At 41.1% G+C, this 25,078-nt stretch overlaps 2 protein-coding genes across 2 annotated transcripts; one reads left to right on the top strand and one right to left on the bottom strand.

Moving 5' to 3' along the window:
* Positions 1-309: 309 nt before the first annotated feature.
* NKRF (NFKB repressing factor) lies at positions 310-13,430 on the top strand. Its single transcript, XM_054695582.1, has 4 exons — positions 310-417; positions 567-993; positions 8,951-9,081; positions 10,468-13,430. Exons 2-4 carry the CDS (start codon positions 728-730, stop codon positions 12,423-12,425), a joined length of 2,355 nt encoding a protein of 784 aa, XP_054551557.1. The 5' UTR covers positions 310-417; positions 567-727; the 3' UTR covers positions 12,426-13,430.
* A 3,928-nt stretch (positions 13,431-17,358) lies between these two features.
* Positions 17,359-24,830, bottom strand: UBE2A (ubiquitin conjugating enzyme E2 A). Its single transcript, XM_037512022.2, has 6 exons — positions 24,560-24,830; positions 24,350-24,430; positions 23,926-23,951; positions 18,922-19,011; positions 17,899-17,987; positions 17,359-17,597 (listed from the first exon to the last, which is right to left on the bottom strand). Exons 1-6 carry the CDS (start codon positions 24,601-24,603, stop codon positions 17,469-17,471), a joined length of 459 nt encoding a protein of 152 aa, XP_037367919.1. The 5' UTR covers positions 24,604-24,830; the 3' UTR covers positions 17,359-17,468.
* Positions 24,831-25,078: the final 248 nt, after the last annotated feature.

The following is a 25,078-nucleotide window of genomic DNA, read 5'->3' on the forward strand; positions in this document are numbered from 1 at the left end:
ATCTAAGTGCCTCCCAAAGGTCGCGATCCACCGTCGTCCTGTCCAGAAATCCAGGGGAAAGTGGCAGGCCGGTCGCTGCCAACCATCGTCGGAGGGAGCCTTCCAGGGATTTAATGGAAACGTGTTCCCGAAGCTCGGAGAACCTTCCACATTCCCTTTCCGGAGTCCCCGCCCTTCGCTGTCACTATATGCGTCAAAGGCCCGTAGCGATCAAAGGAGGGAAAAATGTGCGTCGCGCGAGATTCTGCGACGGGATTTTGAAGTTAGGGATCAGCCGCAGCGCACGCGCACTGGCCTCACAACCTCGGGGCGGCACGCGGGTAGGTAGGCAGAAGCCCAGAGGAGGGGGAGCACAGCGTGCTGGTGTCTTTTTCCCCCCGCTCCCGGCACAGTGCGTGCGTCTGCGGGTCGCCGGAGGTGCGGAGCGCAGGGGCCGTGTGGGCTTTCCCGGCGCGCGTGTGACAGCGGTGGGAGCCCTCCTCCTGCTCCTCCACGAGTTGGAGTGCTGCAGGCGTGCTCCCCGGCGTCCGGACGTGAGCTTGAGCTCTCCTTTTCCTTTTTTAAAGGTCGCCCCCCCCCTCACACACTCCAGTCCCCCGAGAATTGGTCTTCGCGCCTGGGCGCGCCCCTCCTCACCCGGCCCCTCCCACGGACCCCGGTTCCCGCTCGCTCGCAGGCGGTCGGTAGACGGCTTCATCCCTGGGGTCCCTGCTTGGGGGCGGAGAAGATGGCTGGCGGACGTCTGCTGTTGGGGGGCGACTTCCTGTCGCCGCCGCCGCTGCCCCCCCTCCCGCCGCCGCCGCTGCCGCCCCTCCCGCCGCCCCCGCCGGAGCCAGTGCTGGAGCAGTGGCGCTATAGCCACGAAAGTGACTGGCAGTGGGCTCTGCGGCGCAGCTTCATCTGTCGGCATCTGCACAGCTACCCTGGGGCAGCTCTGGACCAGCTCCTGGCTCTCTCCGCCGCCTGGACCAACCACGTTTTCCTGGGCTGCAGGTGAGGAAGGTGTGAAGGTTGAGTTAGGGACCCTGAGTAAGGGGGTCAGGGATGGTGGTCGGGATAGGGACGGAGGCGGGATAAGGATGAGAGCTTGGAGACTGGAGATTTGGAGGTGCTAGAGGACACCAGAGGGCACACTGTTGGCCTGGGGTGGGGGGTAGCGGCAGAGAGAGGTGGCAGGGGGTGACATAACAGCTAGAAGGGTGTGGGGATCGCGGGAGTGGCCCCTCCAGAACCAGGGATGGAGAGGAAGCAGCGCCTGAAGAGGATTGTTGAGAGGTGGTCGAGGTGGTGGTGGTATTGGAGGGCGTGGGAAATGACGAATCGCGGAACCTGGAACCTGCGTAGGATCATGCAAAGCTGCGGCATCCGCAGAGAATCTTCCACAGTCTGGGCTTTGAGGGTCGGGGTCGGGGGTGGGGGACGACAAGTCACCCTGAGGTATTAACCGAGTCTCTCCTTAGCCACAGTCACCGTTTATCCCCATTAAATAAACAACACTAGACCCCAGCTGGGTTTTACCGTTGGGGGTTGGGGGGCGGTTTCTGTGAAGTCTCAGCCTCGGGGTCCGCCTTGCTTGTAGATTTGCGCATAATGTGTCTGGACGCAAACAAAGAAATGGGTATATCTACTGTAAAAACGGGTTGCCCTCCTTTCTCCTTAAATGTGATCAGGAGGATTAACATTTGGCCTTCGGGTGAGGTTTTAGGGGGGTGTGTGTACGTATGTGTGTGGTGTGTGTGTGCGCGCGCGTGCCGCACACGCTCCTGTGTGTCTGTCTGTCCGTCCCCCACCCCCTCCGGTTTCCTAGAACCTGGTGCGCCGTTCGGAACAGGCCTTTGAAAGCTGTTTGCATTCAATGGAGACTGCAGTATGCTTCCAACCCATTTTTTTTAAAATTGACTACTTGGACCTCTGTCCTGATCAGAACCCCCAAGTCTGCCCTATACTAATTATTCCTTTGATAGACTGAGATGCTTCTTGTTTTTTTTTACACTCCTGCCTCGTTTTTGTAATATGTGGGAATGATTAGAAATTCTGGAAAATGATCAGATCAAATGCAGCCAGTTCAGTTCTAGAAATAACTCTAACAGATACAGAAAAAAAGAATTGTCCATTCCTACCTTCATTGTTCAACATACCATCCAGTGTAATACTTTGTTTTGCTCTCATCACAAAAATGTTTTTCTCTCTAATCTCTGCCTCTAGAGATAAGGATTATTTCACTGGAGGAACTGGATACAACTGGGGAAGCCTCAGTAACGAATCAAGTCAGATAATCAAATTGACCTTCACTTAACAATATTATTTTGCAGGTGAAAATGTATCTTTATTCTATAATCATAATCTCCTTTATAGAAGGCCATGGGGAATCTGAATCCTAATGAAAACAGTCTTCCATGGGGGTGGGAGGGCACACTGACCATCCTTTGTGTTAATAAATAATCTTCCCACTAGACTGTAAGCTTTTTTGTTCACAGCTTTATCCTCAGTGCCTAGCAAAGTGCCTTTTGTATAATAGCCACACAGTAAATATATGTGGCCTCAAAAGATGAATACAGCTTTATAAATATGCAAAATATGTATGTATCTCACTTGGGAATTAGGTGGTGTTTCACTTTTACAGCTGAATCAGTGGAGGCTAAGAAGTTAAGTGACTTTTCCAAGGTCCCGCAGTTGGGGCTGGGACTCATGTCTTCTAATGTTCTTTCCACTGAGACACAGCTGCTAATATTTGTTGTTGTTTTTTTAAGATTGATTGATTTATTTATACAAGAACTGGAGTACAGGACAGAGATGCGGGAGGGTGAGAGAATTCACCAGAGACAGAGTGGGGAGTAGAACAGGCACAACGATGGAAAACACTGCTGAGGGGAGCAGCAGGCAAGACAGGAGAGGTCTGCCGTGCCATGTGGGAATTTCCCTGGCCGGCCGGGAATTGAACCGGCACTGCAGAGGCTGCGTACAGACTCACAGTGCTGCGCTCAACCCGCTGCAACACTGGGGAGGCCCCTAGCTACTAATATTTGGGAAGGATGAACCAGGAGTGAAAGCAAGTAATTGATAACAGCCACATCATGATTATATCTCAGGGTTTCATTCCAAGAACACCAGCCTTGTACATAACTAGGGAATTAAAAAACACAAACCAGGCTGTTGGTAGTTGGTATTGAAAGCTCAAGCATCCCGGGCATTTTGTGTGTGCCTGCACTCGACCTGGCACATCTCTGCCTAGTATATATGCTATATTGTCATATTACATTGCAGTTAAGTCAAATTAATCAGTACAAGGATTGCCATAGCCTCAACTCACATAACTGAAAAGCTGATAGCTTATGTACAGGAGAAAGAGAAGGAGCAATAAAAACTCTTGAAAGCAAGGGACCAAGTGCAATTTCCACTTTAGGCAGGCTTTATGTTAGTTGTCATCTTCAGGTGGGTGAAATCTATATTTCAGTACTTGTTGATGTCAGCAGAACATCTGGTGTATTCTTTGACAGAATACTCTTCTTTCAAGGGAACTGCAGAATACATGAAACAGCCCATTCTAAACTAAAATTGTTAACTTCGTGTTCAAGGTTCATCATTTTTTAAAACAGACTGTGAAGAAGGAAACTACTTTTCCCCCACCTCTCTCAAATGCTAAAATGTCCCATTTTTAGTTAGGCCGAAATAACTCCCTAGGTCAAGGATATCTTTGAAAACTCCTTGATCATGAGACCAAGGAGGAGCTCAAATGGGCGGTTGCAAACCATGTTTCATTCCTTTTGGTAATGGTGGTGATTTTCATGGAACAAATTTGATTATCTTCTTGACTATTTAACAGTGGTTCACAAACTTAAGCAAGAATCAGATCACCTGTTAGACTTGTGAAAACACTGGGTTTCTGATGCAGTAGATCTGAGGTGGGGTCCCAGAATTTGCAAAATCCCAGGATCTAACAAGTTCCCAGGTAATGCTAATGATCATAAAAGGAAAAAAATCTGTCCGTTTCTTCTGCAGACACTTTCTAAGATATATCTTGTGGCTGATGAGAAGTTAATACAGTCTTGTTATCAACTCCATCTACAGCACTTAAATATTCATATAAATGTATAAGGAAATGCAACTTTTACTTGAAATTGGTTGATAATGTATAAAAATTCAGTAAAACAGAATGTTTGGTAACTGGAACATTTAGTTTTCCAATTATTCTTCACTGTTAGGATTAGAAGCAGAATCCAGACTGATTGAGCTTTGATGAGGTATTAATAGGTAAACTGTATTTTAAAATGAAGCCAGCTTTGCTACCCTGATTGTCTCTTACTTATTGATATGAGAATGGTTTTGGAAGATAGATGCCGACTGACCTCATAGTTGAGAAACGAACTTTGCACATTATAGGTAGAGTGCATCAGTCACCAGCTAATGAAGTGGTGGTGGGAACTTTTGAAAGATTTATCAGTAATCTGATGGTATGTTATTCATTTCATGTCAGGGGTCTTATGAATAGTTTTGAGAAAATAGTTTTGTACTTGGAAGTCTTAATCTTTGCTTCATTATTAAACCCCAGCTCTTTTTATTTAGACATAGTAGAACAGTTTAATATAGTAAATTTTTGGAAGCATTTATTACTGAATGTTTATTAAATTTCAGGTGCCATTATGTATCATAAGTATATTGCTATGTGTACCTATCTTTGTTTAGGAACATAAGATTCATGAAGTCAGATTGGCTGTTAGAAATCATCAGTTTATATGCTAGACCTGATGAGACAGTGGAATAGTGTCCTGATTTCCAAAAGCTTGGTACATAGTACACTACCTTTGAAAACCCCTAAACAACAGGTGTTTTAAACAGGAACAAAAGAGAGAAAAGGGCACTGTGCGCCCCTCACACACCCACACCCATGACAGCTTCCCAATAAAGAAATGACTGGCAGTCTATACAAAGATTTATAACCTATGGGGTAATGTTGAATTTTGTGGCAGATGTAATGAATGTGGAACAGTAAGTAGATATAATCATTACTCAGAAAGAAAGCTGAGAGAAAGGTGAATATGAATGGAGAGAACCCCAAGTAGATCTGTGCACTGTGGGACATACACACCATTTACCCCTGCACACCATATTTGAATTCAGGGTAATTGAAGGTCTGGAGAATTTTGACTGGAATTCAAGGTGAGTGGCTTGGTTGTAGTACCAATTTTGGTAGCAAAAGTGGCATTACCAGTTTATAAGTTGTTGACTTTGTCTCGTTTCACATTCTTTTTTTTTTTTTTAAGATTTTATTTATTTTTGCATAGAAGAACTGGGGTGTGGGCCAGAGGAGTGGGGGAGGTGAGAGGATTCACCAGAGACCAGGTGGGGAGCAGAACTAGCAGATGTACTGAAATACACTGCTGAGGATAGCAGCGGGGTGAAATCGGAGAGGTCTGCTGCTCCCTGTGGGTTAGGTCCCTGGCTGGGGATCAAACTCCGGCCTGCCTCCCAAGTAGGGCAGTCCTGGTGGTTACTCTGATGCTTAACCCCTTGGCCACCAGGGAGGCCCATAATGTTTTCTTTTGCTTTCATCTCATACTTTGAACATTGGACTCCCAAATCTGAATGGAAGTAATATATAGAATGGTTGATGTTTTAGGCTATGCTTTCCATTGTTTTGATAAAAGTAAAAGAAATAAAATTACTCTTGGCATTTAAATGCTGGTGTTAGCTGCCAGCAGTAGTAGTAATTATTAGTGGGAAGTGCAGGTTACAACTGAGCTAGCGTCTAGTAATTTGTAAGTAAAGGCCACCCTGTTTTGACTTTTCTGCTTTGCAAGGAAAGGTACCTGATGGGTGTGGAATTTATTGTGGCAAAATGGATAATGTTATACTCCAGGTTCAGAACTTATTCTTATAAAGGTGTGATGGTTAACTCATTTTCAGAGCTTTCTTCCCAAATGCCACCAACAGTCTCTTTGGTCTTAGAGTGGGAAAGTCCTTAAAGGTGGGGTGAGTACATCCCACAATGATGAAAACTTAACTTGAACCCAGATTTTTCTCTGCAGTAAAATGATATTTTTTCAAGCAGCCAATCTTCATAAGGGCCCTTTTTTTAAAAAATTCTGCATTTTTAAGCTTTTTATTATGGAAGAAAAAAATCATGTGCAAAGGTAAAAGAGTTTAATGAACCATCATGTACTGATCACTCAACATTAGCAATTACCGACAATCTGTTACGCTTCCCATATCATCCGTGCTGCCTGATTTTTGGTGGCAGATAGTCTGGAGTATAGGAAAGAAAATCTTCCTATCACTTCACCTGCACTACTTCCGTGTGTATCTGTACCAGATAAGAATTTTTAAAAGTAGTCATAATATTCACACACCACAAAATTAACAGCAGTTTCTTAAAATATTCCAGTGCCTAGTTCGTACTCAATTTTCTCAATTTGTCTGGAAATATCTTTTTACATTTGGTTGGTTTTGTGTACGATCCAAACAAGGGCCATACACTACATGTGCTAGATTTGTCTCCTTGAACCTATAACTGTTCCCCCTCTGCTTTTGCATACTATTACTTTGATGAAGAAAATGTGTTGTTAATGGTGTTTCCTGCATCTGGATTTGACTGGTATAGTCCTGTGGCATTGAACCTGTTTCTGGGAATTGGGGGTTGAGGTTCAGGTTCAGTTATTTGGAGGGCGAGAATGCTTTATAGATAGTACCTTGTATATCCCACTGTACTACATCAGGAGGTGCATGGTTGGTTGTGTCCCTATTTTTTTATGTGTGATATTAAGATTATAACTTAATTGAATTTTTTAAAATTTAAAATTTTTTAATTTAATTTTTGAGATAGTTGTAGATTCACAACTGTAAAAAAATAACACTCCACAGAGTGCCCTGGATTCTTTACCTAGTTTCGCCAAGGATGACAGTTGGCAAAATTCTTGAATATATCACAACCAGGATAATGACATTGTTACAATCACCTGCTTTTATTACCACCCTCAGTTTGACTATTGGGCGTGAATATTTAGTTCTCTACAGTTTATCACCTATGTAGGTTTTTCTATCCATACTACAGTCAAGATGTTGCCCGGTGCCAATACCGCAAGGACCCCTTTTGGAACCACAGCCATCTCCCCATCTCCTCCCACTCATAAATATATAAGCAGTTAATTCCTTTTCATTGGGATTAGTATTCCATGGTGTATATACACCAGGGTTTAACCATTCACCTGTTAAAGGACATCTGGGCCAACTACACTTCGGGGCTGTTATGAATGAAGCTGCTATGTACATTCTTGTACAGGTTTCTGTGTGAACACAAGTTTTCATTTCTCTGAGATAAATGTCCAAAAGTGTAATTGTTACGTGATATGGTAATTGCATGTTTAATTTTATAAGAAATTTACAAGTTGTTTTCCAGACTGGGCATACCATTTTGCATTCCCACCAACAAACTATGAGTGATCCAGTTTTCCTGCCTCCTTGGCAGCACTCAGTGTTGTCAGTATTATTTACTTTAGCCATTCTGGATCGGCATGTAGTAATCTCTCATTGTGGTTCAAAATTGTATTTTTCTGGTGGCTAATGATGTTGAATATCTTTTCATGTGCTTATTGTGTTTTTGTGCTTATTTTCATGTGCTGTTACATTTTGAGAGGTCTTTATACTGCTAGTTTTTTGTCAAATGTGTGATTTACAAATATTTTCTCCCAGTTCATCCCAGCCCAGATGTCCTGCAACACTCTTTATCTTGTCTTTGCATATACCCTTCACACTGTCTTAAGTGAGTGAAATTTTTAAATTTTGATGAAGTCCATTTTATTAGTTTTCCCTTTTATGTATCATGCTTTGGTGTCATGTATAGAACTGTTTGCCTAGCCCTAGATCTTGAAGATTTTCTCCTGTGTTTTTTAGTAAAGTAGTATTTTATATTTAAGTCATGATGTATTTTGTGTTAATTTTTTATTAGGTGTGAGGTTTAGGTTGTTGAGCTTTTGTTTGACCATTGGGTGCACAGTTGCTCCAGCACCATTTATTGAAAAGGCTGTCCTTCCTCCATTGGATTGTTTCTGCAGCTTTGTCAACAAAAAGTTGAGCATGTTTGTGTGGGTCTGTTTCTGGGATCTTCCCCCATCAACTTTTTGCTTAATAGGCTTAGCAGCCATTGATGATCATTTATTTCATTATGGATTGCAAAATGTCAGTAGTCTTATCATTCCTTCATTTATTAACTGGAATGCTTATGTAAAAGAATTTTCTCATTAACTCTTTATTTGCTCTGAGGTACAATTTATACAGAAAAATGCCAGATAAATGCTTGCTTTCTTTACCATTTTAAAATAATGACTTGATGGCCTACCAACCCCCAAAGGTGACCAGTAATGAGTTTGTAAGTATCATTATGAACTAATGGATTTTTAACATATTTGATGTGTTTCAATCCACTGTGGTTATTGTTGACTCCTTTTGCCAGTAAGAGTCTATTCAAATTGGTTTCTGAGTCCATTTGACACAACCCCTGTGATTTTTGACAGCTTCCTTAATTCCAGGCACAAGAAGATTCTCCCAGGTTCTTCTTACACATTACTGCCCAGACTTGGAATCAGCCATTTCTCCAAGGACCCTGATTCCTTTTCGTGGGAAATGATAGAGCCCACAATCTGGATGTTAACCCAGCAGCTCTTAATATCCTTGCTACTTCTATAAATATATAAATAGTGATGTATATTTGATATGCATATATGAAAGACAAAAATTAAGCATTTATACTGATACCTTCGAATTAAAGATGAAGTCTACTGAAATGTTTTAACTTTATATTTGTATGTCTTATCCTACAAAATCTTGATTCCTAATGATAGTAATGTAATTACTCTTTTGATAGGTAAATATTTTAAGTAGATTCTTCAGTTTAGAAACTTTTGGGGAGAAGTACATTCTTACCTGTTTTAACTGTAGATTATATTAATTTAAATAGGTACAGCCCCCGTTTGATGGAAAAAATTCTCCAAATGGCTGAAGGTATTGATATTGGGGAGATGCCTTCATATGATCTGATGCTGCCCAAACCTTCCAAAGGTCAAAAACGCCACCTCTCAACATGTGATGGTGAGTATACTTGTTTGTGGAAGGTGGGATTTAAAGAAGCAACATGGCTTTCTAAAAAATGGTATGAATGTGATACATGGTTTCTTTTTTTTTTTTTTATAGAGGCATGCTTTTATTTATTTATTTATTTGTTTGTTTGTTTTGTTTATACAAGCACTGGGTACAGTCAGAAGCGCGGGAGGGTGAGAGAATTCACCAGAGCTAGAGCGGGGAGCAGAGCAGGCAGAAGGACCAAAGGACACTGCTGAGGGGAGCAGCGGGCGGCAGGAGAGGTCTGCACGCCATGTGGGACCCTCTCCGGTGGCCGGGGAGCAGCTGGGGATCGAACCGGCGCTGCAGAGGCTGCTGGCAGCTTCGCACCCCAGCGCTCAACCGCTGCGCCACCGGGGAGGCCCATGATACATGGTTTCTTAAGTAACACTGGTAACATTGAACTTTACACAAATGTGAAAGGGCTTTAACTTTTATTTACTTTTTTTTTTTTGAGGATGCTAAAGAGAACTGAAAACTAAGTATATGCAGGTCACACTATGCTATCCTTAAGTCTGTGCCATGGAACCTTCCTCTAAATAGAACAACCTTATACTCTGATCATTTGAGCATCTAAGTAACAGTCCTCTTGGATGGGTCCAGGTGGACCAGCTTTCTACTGAACAGTGTAATAGGAAGAAAGCTGTTATGTCTGCTATAGCCTCAACAGTCTTTCATAGCTTTAAATTTGATTCCCCCCTGCCACTTCCCTTCCCCATAAATCATTAGTTTCTAGCTGTTGTTCTAGAAATAAAATATAGCAAACATCCTTTTGTGCAGAATAGGTCAGAACTAAGACTTAGAGATTGAAAACCTTTGGAATATTTTGATAGTTATTTTTTTTATTTGATTTTCAGTCACAACTACATAAAGTGCCATCACAGAGTCACTCACCTCTGATACAAAAAGAAAGGCTTTGTAAATACCTGTGGTCATATCTGTTGCATTAGAGCCATCTGTTCATTGGCAATCCTTAAGAAGGGAGCTTTTCAGTGCAGGTGGTATGTGATTTTACTGGGACAACCTCCTACTCAGTACTTTTCACCTGTACTTTACCTCGTTAGATGCAACAGCATCTACCAGTCGTGTGTGGTGGTGACTTGCAGAATTGATTCAATGGCATATTTTCTATCAAGCCTCTTTCCTTACACGTGGAAAAATAGAGAGCAGCCTTCTTTATGCTGGAATCTTACATTGATATTTGAGTCTCTTCACCTAAATTACCTGGTTTTTGTGATGGGAAGTTATCTTGTACCAACAATGCAGCTTGCAAAAATGTGGTTGGTACTATTTTCCTGCTTGGTTCCTTTGAAAATTTCCCTTTTTAATGAATTGTAAATTTCACTCATTCTGTAGGTCAAAATCCTCCTAAAAAGCAAGCCGGTTCCAAATTCCATGCGAGACCTCGTTTTGAGCCTGTACATTTTGTAGCTAGTAGTTCAAAAGATGAAAGACAGGAAGATCCTTATGACCCTCAAACAAAAGAGGTAAACGAACAAACACATTTTGCCAGGATGCCAAGAGACATCTACCAAGATTATACTCAAGACTCTTTCAGTGTTCAAGATGGGAATTCTCAGTACTGTGATTCATCAGGATTTATTTTCACAAAAGACCAGCCTGTAACAGCCAGCATGTATTTTGACAGTGGGAACCCTGCCCCAAGCAGCACATCACAGCAGGCAAACTCTCAGTCAGTTCCTGAGCCTTCACCATCACAGACATTTCCTGAGTCAGTGGTAGCTGAGAAGCAGTATTTTATTGAAAAATTAACAGCGACTATTTGGAAGAACCTTTCTAATCCAGAGATGACTTCTGGGTCTGATAAGATTAATTACACGTATATGTTAACTCGTTGTATTCAGGCATGTAAGACCAATCCTGAATATATATATGCTCCTTTAAAAGAAATCCCTCCTGCTGACATCCCCAAAAATAAAAAACTTCTAACAGATGGTTATGCTTGTGAAGTTAGATGCCAAAATATCTACTTAACTACAGGTTATGCTGGCAGCAAGAATGGGTCCAGGGATCGAGCTACTGAGTTAGCTGTAAAACTCTTGCAGAAACGTATTGAAGTTAGGGTTGTCCGACGGAAATTCAAGCACACGATTGGAGAGGACCTTGTGGTGTGTCAGATTGGCATGCTTTCTTATGACTTTCCTCCAGCTCTGAAACCACCAGAAGACCTGGTGGTACTGGCTAAAGATGCTTCTGGGCAGCCAATTTTTAATGCTTCTGCCAAACACTGGACCAACTTTGTCCTTACAGAAAATGCAAATGATGCCATTGGTATCCTTAACAATTCTGCCTCATACAACAAAATGTCAGTTGAGTACAAATATGAGATGATGCCAAATCGCACATGGCGTTGTCGAGTGTTCTTGCAAGATCACTGCTTAGCTGAAGGTTATGGAACCAAGAAAACAAGTAAACATGCAGCTGCTGATGAGGCTTTGAAAATCCTTCAAAAGACACAGCCTACTTACCCATCTGTCAAAAGTTCACAGTGCCAAACAGGCTCTTCACCTAGAGGATCTGGAAAGAAGAAAGATATAAAAGATCTTGTAGTTTACGAGAATTCTTCAAATCCTGTGTGCACACTGAATGACACAGCTCAGTTCAACCGAATGACCGTTGAATATGTTTATGAAAGAATGACAGGCCTCCGATGGAAATGCAAGGTGATTCTAGAGAGTGAAGTAATTGCAGAAGCAGTGGGGGTGAAGAAAACTGTCAAATACGAAGCTGCTGGAGAAGCTGTGAAAACCCTCAAAAAGACCCAGCCGACTGTCATTAACAACTTGAAGAAAGGAGCTATTGAAGATGTGATTTCAAGAAATGAAATTCAGGGCCGCTCAGCAGAAGAGGCTTACAAGCAACAAATCAAGGAAGATAACATCGGGAATCAACTGCTGCGAAAGATGGGTTGGACGGGTGGTGGTTTAGGGAAATCTGGTGAGGGCATTCGGGAGCCTATCTCTGTCAAAGAGCAGCATAAGCGGGAAGGGCTTGGCCTTGATGTAGAGAGGGTGAATAAAATTGCCAAGAGGGATATCGAGCAGATCATCAGAAACTACGCCCGCTCTGACAGCCACACGGATTTGACTTTCTCTACAGAACTGACCAATGATGAGCGGAAACAAATACACCAGATTGCCCAGAAGTATGGTCTTAAGAGTAAATCACATGGGGTCGGTCATGATAGATACCTGGTGGTAGGTAGAAAAAGACGGAAGGAAGACCTACTAGACCAGCTCAAGCAGGAAGGCCAAGTGGGGCATTACGAACTTGTGATGCCTCAAGCAAATTGAGATTGTACTAATTTATTTTGTAGGTGCCTAATTAGGCAGATTTGTGAATTTAAAAAAATGCTACATGTTCTGGGTACAGAGTATATTCATTCTTAAGATGTTTTACCTTGTTCATTTCATATAGTGCTTTATTAGATATTGGAACCTGAAGAATTCTGTCCACTTGTATTAGCTTAATCAGATGATATCGTGCAGTTACTGTTTGTGTCTTTGATATTGCTGTGTCCCTTCGATTTTAGTAGTTTGTACAAAGCAAGAACACATATCCAATGGAATATCACCCCAAGAAAAATTCTCATTTTAAAGGGCATAGCACAGCAATCTGCAACATGTAAAATTGATAACAATTACCATCAAATTAGTCTTAATTCCAGATTTACTGAAAATGTCAAATCATTTTGTATTATCTATTTTCCATCTCTGTGTGAAGCCAGTTATAGAATGTTTAAAAGTAAATTGTGCTGTACGTGTAAATGTCCTTACCAACTAACTGATGTAAAACTTTCTTAAAGTAATTTTAGTGTTCATTTATTTATAACTTCTCTCATGTGGTTTCCAGAATATTGGAAGTGATTTATTGTATCTTGTGATATACGGATTTTAACAAATTCTAGTCTTCATGCTGAGAGAGCACTACTTGAGAGAGCAGTTGAAAAGTTTCAAAAATTTGTTTCAATCTGAAGAAAGGAAGCTGGAGCTGTTTGTTCTTGGTGCCTTGCAGAGAGACTCACAGCAACTCTCCGTTATAGCTTTCACTTGATTTGGATGTACAGCACATCCAGGGCAGCCACAGCTGTGGTAGAGCTTGGTAAAAGACTGAAGGTACATTGGTGCTTTGATGAAAAGGTCGGTTGGCTGGTCCCTCTCTCAAAAAGCTTATTAAGTCCCAAAAGCCAACTTTGTAACATATTTAAAACCGCTATTTTCGCTTATTTCTGGAATGTAAAAAAAAATGTATAAAAAGAGTTAGTGTATGCTTCCTGAATAAAAAGGAGCCAAAGTTGATCAAGATGGTGGTGTACTTATTTGTGGGCAGCAACCATGTAGCGACACTGAGTCTTTGGAGAAGGGAGGTGGTGTTTGCACAGAATAATTCAACACCAGAACACATGTGGATGGATGCGCATTATAATTTAGCAGACAGGAACACCTAATCAGTCAGCCATCACACTTTTTCTATAGACCAACATACTGGCTACAACCAAATCTCAGGCTGTTTGTTTTGACATGATTATGGTTTGTACCTTAAATATACCAAGAGATTTAACGGAGGTGAATATTAATATTGACAAACATCTCCAGTGAAAAGATGTTCGGGATGATTAGGTTGTCTATAGTGTCTTAAAACATTTAGCACCATGCTTGACATGTAATTGGCCCACAACAAACTAATTTCCTTTCCCTTTTTTATACTTAGCATTAAGGAGCTGTCCATTATAGGTAAATCATTATTTTAAAAAAATATATAAAGGGATTGTTAACTTTTATGCCCAAATCTCTTTTAGTCACCTACAGTGATGAATACAGTGTGTGATACTTGCTTTGCACTAACTTCTTACAGTGTGTGAATGTTGGTAGGAAGACGTGTGTGCATTTTGTGTGGCACTAACAGTTTTCATAATAGCAAAGGGATTAAACTAAAATGTTTGCAGTTGTTTTTGCTTTTGTTTTTTTTTTTAACCTGCAAGGGTCATGCCAACCCTGAGAAGTTAATGGTTCAATTAGTGAGTTAGAAAAGCCAGCCTTCAATTCTCCCAAGGGTGGCTTTGATGATTAAGGAGTGTGAAAAATCATTTCTCTCTACATTCCTTCCCTCTTCCCAAAATAAATTTGGGGGACAGGGGTATAGAGAAATGTTACATATGTCTGGTTTGTCTAGAAAAGTTCAGCAGAACGGAATATAAATGTTATAGTCAAGGCTCCAAAATTATTGGAACCAGTACATACAAATGTGGTTCCTGGATTTGGGGGTCCAGAGTTCCTAACTTCCTTAGATCAGCTTTGGTATTAATCTGGAATTCGAGTGAAGTGACCTAACTCTGCTTAAAAATACATTGAGAAATGAGTTTCATAAGAATGAATTGCTGACAACCTTCAGGTTCTGTATTTTGTTAGTTCCTGTATTTTCCCTTTTTTTGAGATAGCAGTATTTTTACCCAGTAACTTTGCTAGAAGCCTTCACATTTACATGAACAGTTTCAAGTTTGATTTGAATTTCTTAAATGTTACACTAAGGAGCTAACTGCTTTCAGTTATATCTAGCACTGGGTCTCACAGGTTTTTTTAGACTTTTTTCCTCCCCTTTGCAAAATGAATGGAAATTTCATGCATTCTGTTGGGAATCTTTTTTTAGTAGTATACAATGCATTCACTTTGCTATGAGTAACCCCTGAAGCTGGAGATGAGTCCTAAATAAAGGAATCTAATTACAACTTTGGCTCTTCATCATACCCACTTCCCCATATCAGTAGGTGCAGACTTGAAGATTTAAGTGCAAACCTGACTGCCATTTGAAAAGAGATCTTGCAAATCTATTTTAATTAACTTTACAATGAGCATTGTTATGCTTATCTTACACAGGTAGTCTGTGGCATTTAAAAAAGTGTGAAAAAGCAAGTTAGCATTAAACTTTTGAATGAATAGTGTGTGGTGCCTTTAACCAAGGGCATTCTTTGGGAAGTCAGTTTGTTGACTGTTTTAAGATTTTAAAAGAATTATTCCATGAAAGATTGGGAATGGTGTTTCCTAGGAGGGATGCAAAAAAAAATTAAAAATCTGCACATTCCCAGTCTCAGCTTAAATTCTTTCAAGTATGAACAGTGTCAATATTTAAGGTACCCAGTTATAGTAGGATGAAAAAGATAATATAAAACTAATACAGCAAATAAAAACCAAGTGAATTTGATTCCACTTTGAAGCAGAAGTGGACTTGAAGGAAAATGCTAAGCACATTTAGCAATATTGCACCTAGGTGAAACCAACCAATTCATGTGGTCAATGCAGAATGAACTCCCCCACTCTGAGGGTCCTTTAAGCACCACGTCTTAAAGGACAAGTGGGGCATGTACTTCCAGAGGGTTTAATTTCATTTAGCACCCTCCAAACAGGTGTAGAGGTGAGTTTCCACAAGGTCACTTGTCTCTTTAAAATGAGATGTGTCGTTGCTCAAAAGAGAGAACTGTTTAAATGAGATTGCGGTTACCTGCATTCCCAAACTTTACATGGAACTTAAAAGACCTAGTAATAGTTTGGTACTATTGTTTGCTTCTAGGGCTTTTTTTTTTTCAGGTATTTATTTATGCATACAAGAACTGGGGTACAGGCCAGAGGTGCGGGCGGTGAGAGGATTCACCAGAGATAGAGGGGAGCAGAACAGGCAGACTGACCAAAATACACTGCTGAGGGGAGCAGCGGATGAGTCAGGAGAGGTCTGCTGTGCCATGTGTATAGCTCCCCAGCTGGAGTTCGAACTCGTGCTGCAGTGGCTGCAGATTGCTTCATAGATTGCGTCTTATCCCCTTGTGCTACCAGGGAGCCCCCCCAGGGCTTTTTAGAGGTGGAATGTCAGGATCAGCAACTTAGAGCTTGGTACTCTGAGGGTGCTGGCAAATACATAGGTTTTATTCTTCCCCCTTTCCAGTTTCTTTGATACATACTGAAGTAACTTTAATAGTTCTATATTGTTAATTTTTTTAAGGCATTAATGTTTGTGACTGAAAAGAAAAAATCCTTTCCAACAATCTCTACTCCTCTTTCCCAGAATCTGTATTTTTGCTTTAGTATATTTAAGGGGGAAAAATGTGCAGACATGAGATTCTAATGAGTTAATACTAAAGGTTCACACACTGGGCTAAAATATAATTATACCTTGACTACAAAATTTTAAGGTTATTTTTATTTACAAGTTTTGAAAAATGTACATTTTTTACATGGGTTACCTGTGCAAAGTTAGATTTAGAATAGTGATAAATGCACAAGATGACAATGGAACATTAGACAAAACATTTACAAGCCTGTCCCACACTGGCATTTAAAGGTACTGTCTATCTAAAAGTATAAATACCCAAAGAAAGATTACAAACATTGACTTTAAGGTTCTTATAATACTGAAAGGGAAGAAGAAACTGAAACATGCAGCATAACTCAGGCTTTGAGTGGAAAATATTGGTATTTTGCCAGATATGCTCCCTTCTTTGAATTAAAAGTTTAAAAAAAGATGGGGGGCTATACATTTTTCTAAGGTAGCACTGCTCCTTAAAAAGATGAAAAGATCTCCAAGCTTCACTAGCTTAAAAACTAATGATTGTTTCTACCCCACATCCCCACACCTCTTTAAAAAGTAAAAAATCCAGAAGACTTCAGTATTTGAAACTTAGCATGGGTGTGTCCAGTGAATATCTTGCAAGGAGATGGTGTGTCAGTTACTACAACTGCTGCACTGTCCTTTGGGAGTCCTTTAACATTCTCCTTCCTACCAGTAAAAACCGTCTTGTAGTTCATATTGGTCAGATCTGAGCATCACAGCAATTTTAGCTTCCATTGCTTTCAAAATGGACGGTTGTATGGATTTGTTTCCCTGTTTTCTATAGGCTGTATGCCAAACAGCATTCACTTCGAGATCCAACACAAGTGAAGGACCAGCCAGGATGAAACACTTCAGCCATCATTTTGTTAAAAATAACATCCTGGTCATCAACCTATGCATAAGCACCACTTGCATAACAATTCATTTTAAAAGCTTATTGTAAAGTACAGTAACACAATACTGTCCTAAAACTGCAGATGAGGCACAACAGAAAAGGAATAGTTAAGCATTAGCAATGTTTGCACGTAACCCAGGTACAGTACATTTGATTTCAGAGGGTGTTTTCTGATGTTCGAGGAGTGGGTAGAAGGGTAGGAAAACCTTGGCAAGGGAAGATGGAAACAGCACAACAGCTATTTTGCATTTAATAAAGTAAATAATGACACTGAGGAATAGGAAGATGACAAACACATCAATATATATTTTTCATATGACCAGCTTCTTTTGCTTCACGCGGGTCAACAATCACGCCAGCTCTGTTCCACTATTGCAGAAACACGTTTTTCATATTCCCGCTTGTTCTCCTGGTACAGCTGAGCAGCCTGGCTATTTGCTGGACTATTGGGGTTGGGTTCATCCAATAGAGACTACAGAAACAATTTTTAGAAAGTCAGTTCCTCAATGCAAAAAAAGTACACATATTCAAAGCAAACATATTTTATAAGATAGTGAAACTCAAGTATCCTAAGTAACAAACAGCTTAAGTTCCTCTTAGCATTCTGAGCTAGAGGTACATTAATCTGTTAGTAGCTAACATATTTCCTGGTGACTTGGATCTTAATGACCTACATTTTACCTTTAAGAGCTTAAAGTTAAGACTCTCAAAAAACAATTTAATTGCTAATGTAAACATATCAAAGTTTGTTAGTCACACTAGGGGAAATTCACCTGTATGGATGTTAAAATGGAAGACACATCGTAAGTTGGACTCCAGCGGTTCTGAAGTATGTCCAGACATATACTACCATCTGCATAGACTAGGAGCATAGAAGGAGACAGGTTAAACACATCAAAACCACTAAGGTTTTAGCAGTATAATCAAGACAAATATAGTGAAGAACACTTTGCTTTGCAGGTTTTGGAAGATTCCAAAACTGCTTCTCAGTTAAGTTTCTAAAAAGATGAGTCATAATCACTACTAGTGAAATAACCAGGATGATCTGAGATGTCAAATGTAATCAGTATAAAACTAGAAGGTACTTAGTGCTTGTTCTCCCAAAAGACTGCCCTCTTATGCAGGAAATCATACACATTTTCTGACAGGCTCCCTAGCCACCCATACACTTGTGGGGAATTCATTCTACCCAATCTGTAAACTGTATCTCCTATCTGAAATAAGATAGCTTAGAGTTCACAAGGTTACAGTTTGGCATGAAGATAAAAATACCTGATACTCTGGAACATACTTTATTAACCCGAATGAAAGGCAAGCTGTTCTAGGCTTACTATTAGGAAAAAAGCAAATCATTTGTGGTGCTTTTCCAACATACTGTGTCTATCTCCCCAGATCGCAAACAGAATCTTATATTCTGAAGGGCTGGAACGAAGCCAGGGCATCTACATTTTTAAAATGTTCCATGGTAATTCTGATATCCATCCAAAGCTGAATATTCCTGTCCTAAATTCTAGTGAAAATAAGACTACCCCAATCTGGCCTAACATTAAAAGGAAACCTCAAGAGTAAATGATAAACATCAAGCCAGAAGTTTCTTAAAACTCCAGACAAAGGCAAAGTCCCTTCACTGCTTAACTTCTAGGACTACAGATGAAGACTGCCATAGCCCACCATGAGCAAGTTCAGTTTTCAGGAAATAGCAAAAATGCCTAAACACAAACACAGGCACAAATAGGAAATATGGACTACCTCCATAATAGACAATATATAGGTTATGTATTAAAAGTGATACTTGCCATTTGGATGAAACATCTTAGAGACAAATCTAACCGTAGGTGGTTTATTCGGATATTCCTCAGTGAATTCTATTGTAAGCTTAAATGTTCCTGTGGTTAGAAAATAAAAATTTAAGAAAGCATATTTATTGCTTTGTTCAGCAGTATTTGGCATTTAATGCTATGTGACTTTTTCTTCTTTGAGCATTATAGGGAATAATGCAAAGACACAGGGTAGAGAGGCAAGAGACCAGGGAAAAGATACATCTCCAGCAACTGTTTTAGAGATGGATGGACACAAGGAACCACTGGCCAAAGGTGGTGTGGTTTTTGGTTTGCCATTACTCTTCCTCCAACTTAAATACAGTCATCTTAAACTCAAAATTCCTGCCTGCAAGATAACTTAGCCACTGTGCAGTGTGAAAACAGCGTTAAAATGACAAGAAGCCAAATTACAAGGGCCAAAATGTGGCCTTTTTCCTTTAAGACTGGAAGACCTTAAAGGTCTCTCTTGATCAGTGGCCACCTTAAACTTTTAAATGTGCCAGAAAGAATGAGAGCACAAAGGTTCAAAAGTTTATACAAATCAATAGTCAAATTATTTTTTTTTAAAAAAAGAATGCAACACCCATAAAAATGCCCACTGATTCCTTTTCATGTAACAGCGACTCTATAATGAAAACATAATTGAATGCAAGCCAAAAAAGCTTGACAGTCCCTCTGAGCGTGACTCACACAGTACTTCACTATAAAATCCACTCAATTATTCACACTAATGGAGGGAATTAAGGGCAGAAATATAATTTTAAAATAATATGAGATTGCATTCATGTTTCCAGCAAATTTATCTTTGTAACAATGTTTGTTTAGGCTATTATTACTCTAAGACAATAGACCACATTTCACAGAGAGTATAATTGTTACTGGTTCCTTCAGAGAGTAGTTTATTTCCTACTTGCATCCATTAATAGGTTTAGCATCACATTATGCTGCTAGATGTAACAATACCAAACCAAAAATTTGGGTGCTATTAGAAGGCTCACAGGAAACAATTCACTAACGAAGTTCCTCTTGACATGATCAGTTACCTGAATCAGTTATCCCAAGTTTCAGAATAATAAAAAATGCAATATCTGGAGACATATTATAGTCCCTCAACTATTCTGCTCCCTAAATGACTTCCAAGTCAGGTCTGAAGATAATACATATTCTGACTAAGGACACAAAGTAAAATATTTTGGAAGTATGCATGTTACATATAGTTCATCAGAAATGTTTCACCTTTACTCCCCCTGGTCATAAATCCTCTTTTTGAGGAAGAGAACGTGGTTTTTCCTTTTTCAGTACTACAGATAGTATAATATGCAAGAAAAAGTGGGAATGAGTGTTAGCTCAAAACTTTAGAGTTTCTTTATGTAACCACATTTGGCTCAATGTTGAAATCTGCTACAAGGAACTGCTCTAAAACCTGGCACACTGAACAGCACATGGAGACCTCAAGTACTCTAAAACCATCATTAAACAGGAGATTTCAAGGTGGCAGAGCAACACCCAAGGCAGGCATCGGTGGTGGAAGCAGTGGGCAGAGCTCTGCTGTCAGACCTGACTCAAATCCTTGCTTTGTTATTGTTGTGAAGCAGTAAGTTATGAAACCTTAGGGAAGTCACTCAACGTGACTAAACCTCAAGTTCCTCATCTGTAAAATGGGACACCCAACACGTTGTTGTGAAATTTAAATGAGGGAAATAAGCACAGTGCCAAAGTATAAATACAAGCAATTACTTTAGTCTAATAACTAGAAATTGCACATCTCTAGATTGAGGAAAAAACCAAAAATCCAAACTTTACTATTAGTTAGAAATATAAGTTAATTCAAATAAAAATACTACTTTCTGACCTACATCAACACTCACAAGTAAAAGCAAACTGAGGACTTAAGTTGGTGATTCACAAAACTTTTGACTTGAGCTTTCTGCCTAATAACTGCCCAGAAGTTCAACAAGGTGGTTACCAAAATAAGTCACCCTAGTCTTTTAAAAGTTCATTTAACATCTGAAGTGAAACAACCTGCTTATGTCTATTTGAATGTAAATTCAGACTTACCCAAATATTATTCAAAGCACATATTAAAAAGAGAACATTTTATACTTTTCAACAATCAGAACCTCTTTAGTGCAATCCTCAATGTAATTTCTGAGATCCAAAACCAATGTTAAGAAATTTAAATTCCTAGATTATGCAATTGAGACTAAAGCTTATCCTGTGAATAGTTAAGAGGTTAAGCTTTAAAATAACTGAAAACTTATTAAGTCTCACCATCCTTGTTGTAACAATCTGTACTGATTTTATCTTCTTGAAGTGTAGCCAAAAGAATGCAAGGAAAAAATTTATCTAGAATTTATCTAGGGACCAGGAAATGTATGTAAATGTGTTAAATGGCTGCTGTGTGCAAGATACGGTTAAATGAGTATGTGCTCTGCTAATTCAAATCCCAAAATTCAAATATTTGAAAATAGGTTAGCCAAAGAAAACAACTCTGCAGGTGTTTTCTGCAAATTGTCCACCAGTTCATGACCCCTGAGGAAAAAGCAGTACATGGGCTTTTTTTACACTGTAAATTCTGATTTTTAACATAGTACCCATATACTCCTTATCAGAGTATTTACCTTAATTACATCCTTCACAACTTTTAAGTGATTTGTTTTTTTAAAAAAAACTTATACCCAAATTCTTAACAATACATTATGAAAAGTAAATGCTAGCATCTTACTATATCTATTAACAATTTTTAGATGATGTGCATAATACTTTATGCCACAGCCTTTGATTCAGCAACATCTCAAGATAGTTTGATGAGGAAGCACGGCCCCCCTGCCTAGAATGTTTTGCTTGGTACTGTAAGCTCTTGGGAACATATTCCTCTTATTTCATGTGTGTGAAGTTAAATCAAAATACCTTAAGAGTTCCTTTTCTTAAGATTTCATCTATTTAGCTAGGGCCTGGCTGTTTGAGAAACTTCTACTTCCTTACAAGAAAGCAGCAAAAGTAGTTTGCAGAGTGTTGTTTTATATAAAACACTGGAAACAGCAAAATCAATGATGCCACCTGTCCACAGTGTTTTCCAGTAAATTCCCCAAGTATAAAGAAGAGGTATTTTTAAACAGTCAAAAATATTTCTTATAGCCTCGGTCAGTGTGCTAGACACCCGAGCTTGTATCCATGTTCAGCAGGCCACTGCATGGAATGAATCTGAAAGAGTGCTGTCATTCAGCCTGAGTAATTCCTTTCAGTAATGCAGGCTAGCGCTCCACACATCAAAAATAGAGCCAGTAATGTCAAGGGGGAAGGTCCAGGTAGATAATGGATTCCATAAGTACCTTTTCAATTCATACCACTTAAAACAAGAAAAGCACCCTTGAAATATTTAAGTGGCCAACCCCCAGCAAAGTGATGTACTATTAATAAAGCTGTGCCCAGCATAAAGCAGTCTGAATAAAATTTGGAGGAAAAAAGAAGCCAATAAAAACAAAGCTTGCTAGAGATAAGCAAACAGCCAGTAAATCTTCACATAAAGCTTAGGAATGAAGAACTAGCAACACCTTGTAGTAGAGGAAAATTAAGTCTGGCAACCTCTTGCTATGGCTCAGTTGAAACAATTTACTGCACCAAAGTAGTGTGACTTTAGAATCCCTCTCTACTGCTGTCATTTCTTTTTATTACAGCACTGAAGAGCACTGATGATATTTACCCAGGGGATGAAGGTACAAATGAAGCTAAAAGTATTCAGATGACTGTCTACAGTCTTGTAGGGAAATCTGAGTATTTGAGACAAATTATAGAATTGGTTGATACTGACCCACCTCAAATCTTGAAGACTGGTAGCATCAAAAGCACTCCAAGGCAGCAGCCTAAATATGTACTTAGCAGACTATAGAAATGTTTGTGTTTCCACCTTCAAACACTGATGTTGATGCGCATGTGTGTGCATACAGACAGACATAGCTAATGCTATGCAAGCAAAGTCACTAAGAGCCTTTGTTTTTTTCAATAGCTCAAATATTAAGACATTTTAATGTAGTCAATGGAGTTCAAATACTTTTAATCATCTTTTAAATTGCATTAAAGTTTCAAAATACAACTATACACACACAAAACTGAGTGCACTTAAAGCTATAGGGATGTCAGTTTCCTGCTTGTGATATAGCATCACCACCTCACCAGTGTTAGCAAAGGGCGGGAGGGAAGGTGAAGGGTATTTAGGGCCTCCCATCATTTACCACAACTATTCAGGTATCTATAATTATCTCAAACAGAAAGTTCTTAAAAATCTTGAAAAGCAATTAACATGTGTTTTAAAAAGTCAAACCTAAATCCATTGAAAGCCACGTGCCCACAGATACATGCAGTACCTTCCAGTAGGTTGGAGACTGAAGACAGCACATTAAAGCTAACCTCAATTGTGAAGCAGCTTTGAGATGACTGACCATAAAGTCACGTGCTGAAAGTTTATTTTAAAAAAAACATTATTACACTCAAACTGGCTGTTAAAGTGTGATTAAATACCATCTTAGAGTGCCAGGTTGTAGAACCCAGAGAGCTGTGTGCAAAGGATTCTTGCTGCCATTCATTGTCCAACAAACACATAGTAAGCATCTGCTGAACACAGTTCCTGCCCTTGGGCTTCTGAGGCTACCAGCAAGTGACTGGACTGATACTTAAGTTTTGGGATGGGGCGCTGAGCTTAGCAGGATCATAGCCCAGACCTCAAAAATCCTTAAAGTGTTACCATGCTCCCTGCCTAGATTTCTTCTTTTTTTTTAAGCATGCAAGTATGAGAAAAGGTGCAGCTCCAGTGAAGTGGACAATAGCCAGAACAACCTGCCAGACTGACTCCACTCAAGCCTTTAGCAGGCAGGAGCTAGGGAAAAGCAAAAGCAGGTTCCTAAGGAGAAACTTCCAGGATGAGTGGAAACCCTTCCCCCTGACGATCAGCCTCCTGAAAAGTGTGCAAAGAAACTCTCTTACCATCCTCAAAAGGGGTCCCTTCAGGCCTGCAACACAGAAAAGAACAAGAAGTCAGTGTCCATTTATTAAGGAGCTCCCTTCCCTCTGGTTCACTTCAGGAGGTGCCTATTCCCAGCTCTGCCAACTCCATCACCGGCAAACCACTGTTTCCTGGGTGGCAAAGTCACCAGAGATCCAGGTTTGGGGCTCAGAAAGCCGGGAGGCCGCCGCGCCAAACCGCCACCAGTCCCCGCCCCGCCCCCCTCAGAACCCCAAACGGTTCCCCTGGCAGCGGGAACAGAGCTAATCGAGGCACAGGCTCCGGGAAGGCGCCTAGGCCCAGCCAAACCCAACCCCGTCCCCTTCCCCCTCGGCCTCCGGCGGAGGGCAGCCCCAGCCCAGCGGGCGCCCCCATCTCATGCCACCGCCCGGAACGCAGACTCACCCAAAAATGACCGCGTTCCAAACCATTATGTTGTTCTCAGACGGAGCCCCGCTGACTCCCGCTGGGGGATCCTCCTGCAACCTTCAGAGAAACACACCGGGCCCCGCCATCCGACACCGGCCTCGGCTCCGCCGGGCCCCCAGCCTCCCCCAGCACCCGCCCTGGGCCCGGCGGCCAGTCCCCCGGCCCCAGCGCTCCCGGCCGGTTTACCTCTTGAAGTCCCTCATGAGACGCCGCCGGGCCGGGGTGGACATGTCTCTCGTTGGGTCAGGGGTGGGGCATACACCGAGGTCTCGGGTGCCCGGACGGCACGGAGGCTGAGTAGGCTGCGGAAGCCGAAGAAGCCGAGGGAGAGGCGCCCAGAGGAACGGCACTACCTCTCCGAAGCCGAGGGTCGGTCTGGCGCCGGCTAAGCACCACCCCGGAGTAGACCGAGGCTGAACCAACCTGGAAGAAACGGGGGGTTGGAACGCCGAACGCCGGACAGGCCGTACCAAGACGGGGCGCGGGGGTGGGAGGGAAGGAAAGTTGCTTAGGTCATAAAACCCCAGAGGAGGGAGGCGGGCGCGCGGGGCGGCCCAGCCCCAGAGGCCACCGCCCGCCCCCCGGAAGCGCGAAATTCTCCCGGGCCGGGGCCTGCGGGGGTCCCGCCCCACCTGCCCGCTCGGGGCGTAGCCCGCGAGTCTTGGGGATTCTTCTTTTCTTTTCTTTCTTTCTTTCTCTCTTTCT

The sequence above is a fragment of the Talpa occidentalis genome, unplaced genomic scaffold (assembly GCF_014898055.3).
Source record: "Talpa occidentalis isolate TD23 unplaced genomic scaffold, MPIMG_talOcc4v2.1 talOcc4.15, whole genome shotgun sequence".
In the NCBI taxonomy this organism is placed as follows: Eukaryota; Metazoa; Chordata; class Mammalia; order Eulipotyphla; family Talpidae; genus Talpa; species Talpa occidentalis.

Excerpts from the sequence above, each read along its gene's own strand:
- NKRF (XM_054695582.1), top strand. The coding sequence starts at position 728 with ATGGCTGGCGGACGTCTGCTGTTGGGGGGCGACTTCCTGTCGCCGCCG. Across the intron at positions 994-8,950 it reads CACGTTTTCCTGGGCTGCAG|GTACAGCCCCCGTTTGATGG; the intron begins GTGAGGAAGGTG and ends TAATTTAAATAG. Across the intron at positions 9,082-10,467 it reads CCACCTCTCAACATGTGATG|GTCAAAATCCTCCTAAAAAG; the intron begins GTGAGTATACTT and ends CTCATTCTGTAG.
- UBE2A (XM_037512022.2), bottom strand. The coding sequence starts at position 24,603 with ATGTCCACCCCGGCCCGGCGGCGTCTCATGAGGGACTTCAAGAG. Across the intron at positions 24,431-24,559 it reads CTCATGAGGGACTTCAAGAG|GTTGCAGGAGGATCCCCCAG; the intron begins GTAAACCGGCCG and ends GTTTCTCTGAAG. Across the intron at positions 17,598-17,898 it reads CCATTTTAACATCCATACAG|TCTCTATTGGATGAACCCAA; the intron begins GTGAATTTCCCC and ends TTGTTTCTGTAG.